The following is a 14432-nucleotide window of genomic DNA, read 5'->3' as shown; positions in this document are numbered from 1 at the left end:
CATTAATCAGAATTTTTGCTCAATTTGTCTTTTTTTCATCCACAGTTCTTGGTATCTGACACATTAGCAAGGAAAAAAGTGATTCAATTCCAACACACGACATCCAAATATGCAAAAGGGCCTGCCCGTGGATAAAGTTTCGCCTCAATGACAACTATAAATTGTGTAGACAAAGATATTGATTTTGAGAGTTCTCCAAAAAATATATATAATCCTTTAAAGTCTCTATCTAGTCAAAAAAGGACCCACCTCATGCAGCACTATTTCGGAGATGAAGATAAAATGAAATTAGGCAAAGATGGCAGCCTCCAAACTTTCTAGGCAAAAAACAAACAAACAAAAAAAACACTAATTTATAAGCACTATATGTATTTTTGCCTAAAACAAAAGGTCTTTTTTTTAAATAAAATACCATTTGCATTGTGTAGCTTAACACCTTAGTACTATATAGGTACAATATAGCATTTAAAACATTTTTTTCCCCGTAAAACAGGCTTCCCACAATCCCTGTCATCACGGACCATGCAAAAACACACATATCTGCACGCAAACACACTCGGAGTGAACAGTTGGCTGAGCCCCATTGGTCCAGAGCAGCCAGAGCCCTCCAGCGCTTCCCCGTGGCTGTCACCGTGGCGACAGGGATATTGACGGCCATTATGATAATAGTGATAACAACAAGCATACTAAAAATAATTATAATTAGCTTGTCTGTCGGTCCATCTTTCCCTCGGCCGGCTTCCTGCTGTAATTATCCGCAGCTGAGCGCTTTGTCTCCCTGCACCTCTTTTCATCTTTCTCTGCCCTTCCTCTGCTTTTAACTCTCTTCCTCCCTTCCTCCAGCCTCCCCTCCTCCTTGCAGTCAAAAAATGTTTTGTTGCTTATCCCCCCCCCCCCCCCCCCCCCCCCCCCCTTTTGGTTGTCTTGTTAATAACAAATAAACGCGGTTATGTTTTTCTGTTTTCTGGCCGCCTTTCTTCATTTATCTCCTGGCATCTGGCATGTGATGCTTTCTCCCCTGGATTAAGCACATGTCCTCATTTATACCTGCAAAGTGAGAAGCGATGCATCCTAATTATTTACACTTTGTAGCCCAAAGGTCTATTCATGCGAGGCCCAGTTTCCTCGCTTCCTCCGTCCTTCTCCCCACCTCCGCCCTCCACGCCAGCTGCCCAGAATAACGGCCCTGGCGGACTTGGCCCAATCTCGCGTCTTTCGCTCTTCCTCTCTTCCTGCCCCTCCCAACCCTTCCCGCACAAGTTGACTTCTGTTCGCGGTCCACACTGCGCGTTGTTCAAAGTCTGAAAAGTCGAGGCTTTAAGGCGGCACCTGGATAAGGGAGAACAGGGCTCGGCTTGTGCGGGGAGAGGAGATTCGATGCATTTTGCTAGGCCGTTGAATCGCCGCTGGGTTGCGGCGGAAACGCCCATTAGGGCTTTGCTAATTAACCTTCAATGGGCCACTCGTTATGCACTTCTAATTTACTGTCCAACCCTGGGCTAAGCTTTCCTTTTATTTTTCATTTCCATTATACCGTACTCTACTGTACTGCATTAGGAGGCAATGCAGAGTTGTTGTAAATTATTTGTTTTCGGAATCTTCCCAATATATCTACAAAGATGGTTTGACTTTAAATTGGTTTCCTAAAATCTTTAAACTATTTGCCCATTATATTGAATGGATTCTGTCCTTTCACTCCTCAGTATTGTAATTCATACAAAAAGCATCCTTTGACAGTCAGTTCAGAAAGTTACTAAAAAAAATGTCTGTACCATAGCCCACACATGAATTAATACAGTAATTTTATAAATACAATGCAAAATAAAAATAAAAGTGTATCATGATTTAATGTTGCGTGTTGCTTTAATGTTGCAATTTGGCCACCAGAGGTCAATAAAATTCAGACATTCATTTTCAATAAAAAAAAGTTTTACAACTACGTAAAAAAGTTTTACAACTACGTCACCCAGTTGGCTGCTGTTGTTTTGTTGTTTTCCACAGATAATAAAGGATGATGTATTGGGGGAAAAATGTTTTTTTTTCATTTAATTTTATTATTTCAGGCAATGATCAACATAAAAAGGACAGCCATGAACATAATTTCCAGTCAAAACTAATACACTAGTTAGTTCCCGACTGATGCCAAAGGAAAATAAGAGTGCCCTTGGTAAGAGACAAAAAGAAACAATTGAAAGCAGAAATGTATTCCTGTAAACAGTAATAAGTGGCATTTATACCATCAATGGTAATAGATAGCAATACCAAACTTAAAAAAATGAAGTAATAAATATTGGGATTTTAAAACTATTAGAATGTAATCACCAAAAAGCGGGCTATTCATAATGAATCAACTTGAAATTAAAATGAGTAAGTCTTTATTCCACTTTAATTTCCAGACCAATACTGAGAATTCACACCTCAAGTACTTTTGATATATACAGTACATGTAATTTAAAACAATGCTACATCTTTGTGTGCAATCCCTTTCTTTCTAGTGCAAGTTATTGCTTTAAATATCGGTGATTGGTATTGTCAAGGCTCGGTACTCGCCCATCCCAGTTCGGAATTGTGATATACTCATTGTTTCTGTTTCCCATTGTGTTCTCAGTTCCAAGCCAACCTCCTCAGAACGTGCGCGCCATCTCCGTCACATCGGACGAGGCCGTCATCTCTTGGGCCGAACCCCCCAGGATGACCCTGCACGGTGTTCTGAAGGGATACCGTGTTGTCTTTTGGGCTGTCTTTCCAGATGGAGGTGTGTTGGCTGCTTCTGCTTAAACTGCTCAAAGCAATGCTTTTCTTGTTTTCGTTTTTTTTAAAGCTATGAACATTTTATGAGAAAATCTCATTGCATGCCATCAAACAGAAGCGTATATACTGAAATAATGACTGGTGTGGGGAGCCAATAAACGGTATCGGAACACTATTCACAACGTATAGATAAAACTGGATAATTTTCCAATGTTCTGATTATGAATCGATGCGTCGGGCAAGTACCGAAATCCAGTCTGAGCATCTGTCTGTTGATACGCTCCTCAGAATGGGGTGAAATGCAAAACATCACCACAACCAAGGAGCAGGTGGAGCTCAGGGGCCTGGAGAAGTTCACCAACTACAGCATCCAGGTGCTGGCCTACACGCAAGCCGGCGACGGCGTCCGCAGCAACGTGCTATACATTCAGACCCGAGAAGACTGTGAGTCGACTCTTGATGTATTTTATCTCCGCACACACATGGATAAAGCAATTTTATCCAAGGGTTTAAGACGTTTCAGTTACGGTGTGGGAGGCACATTCATGCGGGGGGGTAGAGGCTCTTTGTAAGGCTGAGGTAGCTGATTAAAACGTCTTTGTGCTCTGATGTGCCATTACCAGTGCTAATGAGAATTAAGAAGCCAAAAAGCGTGTGTGTGTGTGTGTGTGTGTGTGTGTGTGTGTATGCGTATGCGTGTGGTGTGTGAGATGAGCCTAAGGGTGTGGATCTGTGCATGTAAAGCCACTGAAGGGAGGAGGGGTTGTTTAGTGTGTGTTTGTACGAGCGTGTTTCCCAGCTTTGCTGTGAGAAAATGCGCTATTGTGTATGTGCAAGTCTCACCCAGCACACTGTACAAGAGAGAGATTAATTCTTTGTAGCTTAGAGAGAATTAATTTTGTGCTTACACTGGTGGGTCGTGGATTACATTCGGATCCGCCTCTTTGCTCTCTCCCCAAGGCCCTGACAAGGAAGGAGGCAGGCAGGGGTAGAAGAGATTTTTAAGAAGTGTCATTTCAAAAAAGGGGCCTTTATTCTCTTTTCCTATGGCTTATTTTGTGTGTGCGTGTGTGTGTGTGTGTGTTAACTTCACTGCAGGAGCTTTTCAAATATGTGCCCGTGTGAGTGTGTGTTGATCACATCTAGGCTGAGCGACTCTTTTTTTGCCCTGATGTGGGCCGACACGGTGTCCAGGGGCAACCTCTTCACATACGTTCAACATTATCTTTCTGATCCTTTTGCCCTTGGTGCACCGCGCGGCATATGGGAAAGTGTTTACAGTGGAGTTGTGCAAACAGCAATCGTCAGGCCCCCTCGCTCCGGTGTAAATGCACAGATGACAATGATTCATGACCGCTTTCTGCGGGCATCCTATCAAATGTGCAGATGTGTGTTTACATGCTTGTTACAGTGCTTGTTACAGTGCTTGTTACAGCGCTTTGGATACTTTATGGTTCTTTGTGAGGCATCGCATCCTTTTTGAGTTATTGAGAATCTCAGTAGGTATACCAATACATTCTTTGAATCAACATTTATCTATCTATCTATCTATCTATCTATCTATCTATCTATCTATCTATCTATCTATCTATCTATCTATCTATCTATCTATCTATCTATCTATCTATCTATCTATCTATCTATCTATAAACACATACTGTACATACACATACACTCTATAAATACATATATATTATGTTGTACTTAAGGATTAAAAAAAAAAAACTAAACATCATTTTTTTTTTTAATGAAAAGAAAAAGGAGGGGAGTCTATCCAAGTTTAGACAAGCATTATGCACAAGCTAAGCAGAAACACTCTTGTGCTGGGGAAAAAAAAAGGCTCGGTGAACCAGCATCGTAAAGTCGAAGCATTGTAAGTCGACTACATTATAACTCGAGGACTTCCCGTATATGTTTAATTGCTGTATATACCTCTGTCCAAATAGAACATTTAAACAAGTGTCAAGCTTTACAGATAAGTAAATAAACAATTTCGTTCTAAAACTATTGAGCAATCAAATGGATCATTTTTTCTAGGAGTCTAATGGTACTGATAATCAAATAAAAAAGTGTTTATGTTATCCTCAGTATTTTGTGTTTTTCTGTCTGTGATGCAGACCCCGGGCCTCCAGCTGGCATCAAAGCTGTGCCCTCCTCCGCCAGCAGCGTTGTGGTATCATGGTTACCCCCTCACAAACCAAATGGAATCATCCGCAAGTACACCATCTACTGCTTGAGCCCTGGATCCGGCCAACCGGTGAGTCAAAAGGGGTGCATGCTCTTATTTGAAAGTAGACAAAAGCACCAAAGATGATACTTGGAACATGGGATTTTATTCTATTTTTTTGTTCAGCTTTTGCTGTTTGTAATTCATTCAATGCAAAGATAAAAGGTGAAACAGATTCAATTAAAACGTGCATGAATTGCGTGTGCACTCGCGCACTTTTTGCTGCAGTCTCAGCACGAGGCATGTGTGTGAAATGAGCTCTGCTCGTACCGCAGTGTGCGCGCGTGCGAGCTCACCCTCCCTCCTCATTTGCATATCTGCGTCTCATCACGTTGCCACGACAACCTCATCTGTTCATCAAGCAGTGCAGAAAAACACACTCACACATGCGACACTCACATCTATCTATCTATCTATCTATCTATCTATCTATCTATCTATCTATCTATCTATCTATCTATCTATCTATCTATCTATCTATCATCCATCCATCCATCCATCCATCCATCCATCCATCCATCCATCCATCCATCCATCCATCCATCTATCTATCTATCTATCTATCTATCTATCTATCTATCTATCTATCTATCTATCTATCTATCTATCTATCTATTTAGCCATTCGTGCGTCCATCTGAAGCCCCATGCAGAGTTTGGGATGATTACTATGTAAATGAGCGCAACTGGAAAGAGGGTAGGAAAGAAGGAGGGATGGGATGGGGAGGTTGCAGGCAGGAGAGGTTTGCATACACACCGCGCAGGGAGTACTTTTGTTCTTCTTTTCATTATCTAGCTCTATTGTTCCCTAGATCGCCGCTATCTCCACGCCTAAGGAATATTTTAATATCCGTTTCAACAACGCGCTCACTTGTGCACCCACACCGAACCTTCACACACACATCTCCCCCCCATTGCCATTTTTGACTGGTTCAATTTTCATACAGACACCAATTCATTCATGACTTCCCTTATAACTCCCTTCCGCCCCCTCCACCTGTGACAAATGCACAGAGGAGTCATTGAAGTAAATGTGAGTCAGCAAGAGGTTGTAAAGTATAAAGTGAGGGGGTGGTGCGCTGAGGGTCACTGTACAGGCGGATGGATACAAGCAAGGAAGCGAAATGATGACACAGCCAGGGGTGAAGGCCAGGCAGAGAGGAATGATTGACAAACACAGGCTGAGAAATAGAAACATGCCCGTGTGGGTGCCGCCACTCATACTTTCGAACAAAATTGTGAATGAACTTGCCGGAAAGACTATAAGACAGCATACTCAATTTTACTGACCACCCGGAAAAAAACAACTGAACCTCCGAAAATGTCGCTGCTTTTGCACGAGATTTGTGTAACAAAAGTGACTCCTGCTTATGTTCACATTTATACCCCAAATTGTTCATATTCTTGCAGATAAAAAAAAATCTATTTGCCAAATTGCTGCTTGTTGTGAAGTGACTTAAGTTCAATAACTATTCAGCTTGTTTCTGTAATTTTTGTTAACAAGTCAAAACCAAAAAAAGAAATAAATCTCCTGAACAACTCATATCTCGACTAATTTCCTTAGTTGGGCCATTTGTATCGCAAGGCACCAATACATGAAGGATTAATTGGTGAAGGTCTGAGGCGTGGCTGCCAGTCTTTCTGTGTAAGCATACAGTAAGTGTGTTTTGAGAACACAGTGATGTGACTAGACAGCAGACACATGGCTGGGTTAAACACACTGCAATTACACATCCACCTCGGGTCATGTATGCTGTTTGTGCTATCAGTGGGTGCAAGTGTGGAGTTGTGTTATTCTGCATTTGTTGTGGCTGCTGTAGATTGGCCTCATTACTGTAGTGTGTGACTTTATGATAATGCTCAACCTTTCTGCCCATTGTCTTCACCCTGTCTTGAGAGCACCTTTGCTCTCATCTTCATTTCTTCCCTTCCAGCATCCCCCCTACATATGCAGACATACAAAAACACGCACATTTTCTCAAATTATGACCCCAAAAAATACTACTCATACCTTCCGCGAGACTTCTCGGTTTTGCGTTGAGGGGAGACTTGAGGGCTTGTTTCGCATTAAACTGATGTTCACTGAGTCCTTCACATTAGTTCTGCCTCTATGATAAAGTGACAGTGTGGCCCAGTGTTTATAACACCCTGGATTTTACTCACTGATTATGTTGCTACAACAGAATGAAATTATATGATTCTCTTTTGAACAAAACAATGCTGCTACCCTTATTATTTTATAATTTTATAATTGTTCAAACTAAAATCAGCATATACAGTGGGTTTTTACTGGATATACTGTAAGTTTCATTGGTGTACAACTGAAATACATCAGACTGAATGTGTGGTTTTATTTTATAAAACTAAGATTAAAACCTAAATAACTAAGCTGACTATAGAACATTAGAGTGCATACTTAAAGTTAGTACTGGTAATGTGCATTATCGCCATCAATAAAAGCGGATAACACAGCTTAAAGCAAATGTTTAGGTCAGTGTGATCCCAAAAGATGTCTTTCTGTTTTGTTAGTATACCACTTATGTCTTCAGCTTGTGCCAATGTTTTTAATGTTGTGTGTTTGACTTACGTCCTCCCTGTGTCCTCTCTACCGTCTCCCTAGATGCCCAGTGAATATGAAGCCAACCCAGAGCTCGTCTTCTACCGCATCAGCCACCTCAACCACAGGCAGCAATATCTGATCTGGGCTGCGGCCGTCACCACTGCAGGACGTGGAAACTTCAGCGACAAGGTCACCGTTGAGCCCGCCGCCAAGGGTGAGGTCCCATTGTGTGATAGCGGGTTTGGATATTAGGTGACTTGACATGCCTACTGGTTTGGTAGACCACGTCTTTAGTAGACGTCCCTGAACTGAACCCTGAACTGGTTGCCAGCCAATTGCAGGGCACACAAAGATGAACAACAATTCACACACCCAATCACACCTAAGCACAATTTAGTACTTCCAATACAGCTGCCATGCATATTTTTGGAATGTGGGAGGAAGCCGGAGTGCATGGCGAGAACCCACGCGGGCTCGGGGAAAACATGCTAACCACTGCGCCAGAGCCTCCCTTGAAGCGGACACTAAAACTATATCAAAGACAGCAAGAATGACAAATTATGTAATTTAGACAACCACATAACTTTACCTTTAGAAAGTCAGCTTATTGCTAACACACAATGCAAAACCCTTTGACCAGGTCAAAACATAGCTTAAAAGTAGCAGTTATTTTGCTATCGATGTGTTCAATGACCACTCACACAGTAGCACATCTCACACATCAATGGAAATATTAATTCCATACACCAAACAATAATGACTGTTCCATTAGCACATTGCAGGAGCTATTTTTGTTATTTATTTGACAAACCAAACTCAGAACAGCCTCTTGACAGCTCAAAGGGCAGGGGATACAAATTTTATTATATTTGCACAAAAACGGGAACAATTTCAAATGTTGGATCATGCTGAGTGCATTGATTTGTTTAGCGCTAGTAGACTGTTATCAAAGGTACCAATTAGCATTAGCTAAAGTATTAACACAGCGACCAGTTACCGGATTGAACAAAGATTTAATTAGCTGTAAATAGTTCCCAGTGAGATTTATTGCATATTTCATTTTCAGTTTAAAATTTTGAAAATCTGGTAACCTTACTTTCGGAAAGTTTGCTGGCCTATGTTAACACTGCAAAACTCCATAGACAAACAAATAGCTTTAATTGTAATGGTCTTATAATTCCTTAAGAAATGGATATTTTGTGATAATACTCATCTATTCATAGTTTTCATTTTCTGCAATAAAAGATTAATATTGCTGAACCTTAATGAGTAACTTCATTGTGAAAATGAGCGTTGCTTGTTTCTGTGGGTCAGTTTAGTCCTAAGATTACAAATCCCCAACAATAACGGTAGATACATAAGAAACAAGTTTAATTTTTGCTTGCAATCTTTGAGCATCACCTCAGACAATCAAGTCCCTTTTCCCTCAATGTTTTTTTTTCTCCACATCGCTCCCTCTCAATATCTGTGTAGCATAGCAAGGTGCTCTATTGATTTTGTAGGTTCAGAGGGCATCAGATAAACTGCTCTGAATTGAGAAAGGTGATCGGAGTGCATAAGACTAAGAGAAAACGGCATGACAGGAGAAGACTTAACTAATACAGCAGACAAGAAAAGGGCAAGTTAAATCAATAGGCGCTGTATTAAAAGGCGGGCAAAAATAATAGAGTTAGAATTGATAAGGAGTACTGTCGGCTGTTGCTTTTTATTTTTTTAACTGCTGGGTGTAAAGGTTTGCTAGCGCGCGTGCGTGTGTCTGTGTGTATGCAAGTGTGTGATCGGCAGCTGTAAATGGCAGCATCCTCAGGCTTGCCCACTCGATACTTCATTCAACCAGAACATAAGTGCACTAGAGTGCTGGCGTTAAGAAGCCTAGCCAGAGAAAATAAGTGGGTGGGTGACGAGGCCTCCCGAATGGATGGATTTTTTTTTTTCCATTATATCCTCTCGGCTCATTCTCTGTCACGTCCTGTATTATTCGCATTCCGTACTTTGCCAGGCAATGCCATTTGTTACGGTTTAGTGCAAGGTATCAGCCATCACATATAGTCTGGGGAGACATATTTTAATCAATTTATTCACCACATAGGTCCCAAGATATTTCTGTGCTTCCGGCTGGGAAAGGACCTTTTTTCACTTCCAACTTGACTGCCCCGATGTGTCTTGTCATTCTGGACATTTTCATGCCCGGCTCAAGTCGAGCAAATTGTGCATTCTGACATGGCGCATAGGTGTTTTCGTTCGTTCTTTCTTTCGTTCTTTCTTTCTTTCTTTCTTTCTTTCTTTCTTTCTTTCTTTCTTTCTTTCTTTCTTTCTTTCTTTCTTTCTTTCTTTCTTGCTTTCTTTCTTTCTTTCTTTCTTGCTTTCTTGCTTTCTTGCTTTCTTGCTTTCTTGCTTTCTTTCTTACTTGATTTCTTATTTTCTCTCTTTTTTCTTTCTTTCTTTCTTTCTTTCTTGCTTTCTTTCTGTTTTTGTGTGTAGAAAGGGGTGTTTGTACCCTTGTGGGTGTAAACACAGCAACTTGCTTCCCGGGCAGTGAAAGCAGCTCCAAATGGTTCAATCACTGGCCTGACTGATTAATCGGCTAGTTATGGCCAAAATTTGCCAAAAATATTTGGCCAAATTGCCAATATTTACATGTAATTTTAAGTCTGCAAATCTCTACCCTCATCTTTTATAGGAGTTGTATACAAGTAATCCTGGGGTGATTATTTATTACACATAAATCCATACCCCGGCCTTCTATTCACAAATATAAATCATGAAATTTCCCGATAAGCTCCTTCTCCAGACCTGTCATTCAAAACATAGCAAATATTAATCTTTGCAATGATTAGGTGAGCAACTCAAGAAGCATCCCTTTTCATACCCAAAGTCACAGTTTGTTTAAATAAATAATGCAACACCAATTGACCATAAATGTGTTCATTAAGACGGACATTTTACTACTAGCAACCCAAACACATTTGACAAGAATTGATATCCTTCCAACTTTACCTTACAAATGACAATATTACACTATTTTTACTTTTGACCCCTCCCGTACTTGGGGAGTAGGTATCAGGCCAGCCCTTGAAAAGTGAAGAGCAACATACAATTGACATCTACTGAAATGCATTGGGAAGAAACGAACGCTACAGTCGGCCAGTTAATCGTTAATCCGTATGTTTTGTTTTTCTGCCAAAATTTGGCATCGGCCTAAAAATATCAACATCAGGTGGTCTAACATCTATTCTACTTTCAGTGGCCAATGTATCAAAAGCGGCAGGGGTGTGTATATATATGATAATGCCATCATTCCTCCATGACGCACTACATGGTGCAGCACAAATTCCCAAACACACAAAAATAGACTTTCTTCAGCTCAGAAATCAGGAGGTGACAACTTTTACCAAAGTCCCGCCCATGAGTCATCACACCTTCTTGTCCATATTCCATCAGCCCCTGCTAAGATCCTGTCATTTGGGGGTACCGTGACAACTCCGTGGATGAAAGAAGTACGCTTACCTTGCAACTCAGTAGGCGAACCAGCCCCAACCATAAAATGGACCAAAGACAGGTGAGAAACGACACAAAATGGAGTCACGTGCCAAAATTAGAACAGTGGTATTAAAATATGATGTGTGTCTCTTGGGCAGTGAGAACACGGCCATCCCAGTGTCTTTGGATGGACAGCGCCTCATTATGGCCAATGGGACTCTTGTGCTGCGCACTGTCAAAGCTGAAGATTCTGGCTACTACACCTGCACGGCCACCAACACGCTGGGCTTTGACACCATCATCGTCAATCTTTTAGTGCAAGGTGGCAAACTGACACTATCTGTTTATTATCCTTGAGCGGGGCAAGAGGGAACAGTTCAACGTCAACCTTAAGTGAAGATATTCATTGTGAATGTCTTGTGTGCAGTTCCCCCAGATCAGCCTCGACTCACCGTGTCCACCACCTCCACTTCCTCTATCACTCTGGCCTGGATACCAGGAGACAACGGAGGCAGCTCCATCAGGGGTATGGATGCATATGGTCTTTTCTTTCATATAAAATCAAAATTGATCATGAGCCGAGTTTTGATGCACAGATGTGAGTTTTGACTCGGAGGCAGTAATCGCTGGACGGACAAACCGGATTCACTCAGGACTTGTCTTCCTGTGTGTGTTTTTTTTCCCCTTTCTTTTGTTTTAATCAACAGTTAACTGATTTTGAAAATGTGAATATTAAACTATATTTTGGGATACTTTGATGTTCTGTTGACAATTTGAAATATTCAAATATTGTAACACTTGCGTTGAGAAGCGAAGAATGAATGGGTTTGATTGAGTTTAAGTTTATTTGTACTATGAGGACATACCCTTGAAGGTACCGCTGCAATGACAAGCCATTGAACCCATAAAAGTACACATTTAACACTTTTTTTCCTGACAGTGTATAAAAGGCATATTGATTACCCTCATTAGCAAAGATTCTGTGTAAGCACTATCCCACTCTTGAGATTTTTAAGTAACCTAACGAGGCCGTCCTTCAAACTGTGATTAAGACGGACTAATATTGCCACCTAGTGGACACATTTTTATCACAAGACGGGGATGCTCACGGTTACTGTAGTTTGTAAGTGATGAATTGTCACGACTGTAATGAATGCAATGCTTTATTTGTGTTTGCACCGTGCAGGTTTTGTGCTGCAGTACTCTGTAGACAACACAGAGGAGTGGAAAGATGTGTTCATAAGCTCCACCGAGCGCTCCTTTAAACTGGACAACCTGCGCTGCGGCACCTGGTACAAAGTCAAGCTGGCGGCAAAGAACAGTGTTGGAGCGGGTCGCATCAGCGAGATCATCGAGGCCAAGACCCACGGTAGAGGTGAGGCACCCCTCAAATTATTATGATATCTTATTATATAATTAGCCATATTTTTCTAATTACTGTATAACTATCAGAGAAGGGCTATAAGAAATAATCTAATCTCATTTTGAAAAATGCAAAAGCTCTTCTACCTCCTTGACATTTGACCGTTTTTATGTTAACTGCATATTTTAATTTCAATGTCTATGAAAACATACCATTATTTTATTTTATAAAACTCTGTCCATATGTGCAACTCCTCACTAGGTGATTGTAACACCACAGAAAATGTTCTGGTTATGCCCCTGCCCTCGGGCATCATTAGAATTCAGTAGAAAATTGAAACAATAAGCTTTATATAATTTACTTCATTTTTTACATATTTTTCATTTGATTTAAATGATTTGCAAACTACCAGGGGTAAGGCCTCCCTTGGCTAAACTACTGTTAGAATGATGTGGAAAAAATGGCCCAAAAAAGGTCAAATACATGGGTTGAAAACAAATAAATAAATAAATAAATAAAACAGCTGTGGTCACAATGCTTCCAGAGCCCCAGTTCAACAAGGACCAACCTGTGTTCACCCACATCAACTCCAGCCACGCCCGCCTCAACCTTCAGGGCTGGGCCAGCGGCGGCTGTCCGATTGGCGCCGTCACACTGGAGTTTCGCCCGAAAGGTGAGTTATTTCCATACCTACGAGGGCGAGCAAAAAATCATAAATGTCTTTACATGGCCGTGTTGCTTCAGGTACGTGGGCGTGGCAGAACGTGCGCACCAACGCCACCACAGACGTGTTCCTGGCCGAGCTGCGTGAAGCCACCTGGTACGAGCTGAAGATGAAAGCCTGTAACAGTGCTGGCTGTGGAAACCAGAGCTCCCAGTTTGCCACGCTGGATTACGACGGCAGTGAGTTGGTTGATGACACTCAGACATTCAACTGGCTGATTCGAGAGTTATCCCTGCCTTCTTTTTTTTCTAGGCACAATTCCTCCAATCAAGTCCCCCTTGGAAAAGAATGATGATGTGAAGAAGCTGTTTTCTATTGGCTGCCCCGTGATCCTGGTCACGCTTGGCGTGGCGTTACTCTTCATCGTCCGCAAGAAACGCAAAGAGAAGCGGCTGAAGAGACTGCGAGGTGAGACCGCCAGCAAACTAGGACGTGCGAGTGTGATGAGTTGGCAGTAAGAACAAAGCAGCCTGAAGTGTGAAACAACTTCAAATAGATTTTGAAATGACGCTTTACCTCTGCCAAGAAGGTTATTTGACTTTGTTCTGTGTTATTTGCTATAGCTTCCTGTCTAGAGACTCATACATCTGTGCCACCTCATTTTAAGACCGCCCCCACCTTCCATATTCTTTTTTTTTTTTCAAACTTAAAATCTGATTGGTTTAAAATGTGTAAGTTGGTTGAATGTTGAATGTTGATTAAACATTTAGCTACTAATGAACTATCGGACCGATTTCTGATATCAGTATTGGATCAGGACACAGCTATTTTTTTTTAAATTGGGGTGATTCCCATTCAAAAGCTATCACAATTTTCAAGGACTTATATTTTATAATTAAGTCTAATTTTGGAAGCTGGAATTTAGAAGAAATCCATTTTTTTCTGTGTTATAGGCATTCGAAATTAATCTTTCAATAAGACCATTTGCAGGGCACACCAGGACTAACAGCCATTCAGGCACCCAATCACACCTAAGGACAATTTAGTGTGTCCAATACATCTGCCATGCACGTTTTCTGGAGTGGGGGTGGAAGACGGAATAAACCCATTCGGGCTTGGGGAGAACATGCAAACTCCACACAGAAAGGCCGTCGCTAGCTTGAATTGAACTCGGGTCCCTTAACTGTTAGGCTAACCACTTAGACACCAGGCCCATATTATTTATTAATTAATGAATTAATTTATATATATATATATATATATATATATATATATATATATATATATATATATATATATATATATATATATATATATATATATATATATATATATTTATATTGAAAGCTAGATTTTTTATTCAACAGTTAATTTTATTGCCCATTTGC

At 41.0% G+C, this 14432-nt stretch overlaps 1 protein-coding gene across 3 annotated transcripts in view; it reads left to right on the top strand.

Moving 5' to 3' along the window:
• dscaml1 (Down syndrome cell adhesion molecule like 1) overlaps positions 1-14432 on the top strand; it is a 108480-nt gene that overhangs the window by 85576 nt on the left and 8472 nt on the right. For all 3 annotated transcript variants that reach the window (XM_088426907.1, XM_088426906.1, XM_088426905.1), the window contains 11 exons: positions 2609-2755; positions 3040-3195; positions 4869-5008; positions 7598-7751; positions 10979-11096; positions 11176-11339; positions 11445-11543; positions 12204-12392; positions 12925-13053; positions 13125-13283; positions 13357-13512. In XM_088426907.1, the coding sequence (XP_088283033.1) occupies positions 2609-2755; positions 3040-3195; positions 4869-5008; positions 7598-7751; positions 10979-11096; positions 11176-11339; positions 11445-11543; positions 12204-12392; positions 12925-13053; positions 13125-13283; positions 13357-13512 (1611 nt within the window). The remainder of the gene's footprint in view (positions 1-2608; positions 2756-3039; positions 3196-4868; positions 5009-7597; positions 7752-10978; positions 11097-11175; positions 11340-11444; positions 11544-12203; positions 12393-12924; positions 13054-13124; positions 13284-13356; positions 13513-14432) is intronic.

Source organism: Hippichthys cyanospilos, chromosome 11 (genome assembly GCF_059441005.1).
Source record: "Hippichthys cyanospilos isolate Australia breed blue-spotted pipefish chromosome 11, RoL_Hcya_1.0, whole genome shotgun sequence".
NCBI lineage: Eukaryota > Metazoa > Chordata > Actinopteri > Syngnathiformes > Syngnathidae > Hippichthys > Hippichthys cyanospilos.
The sequence above is the reverse complement of the archived record's forward strand: the minus strand, read 5'-3'. Positions and strand labels throughout refer to the sequence as shown.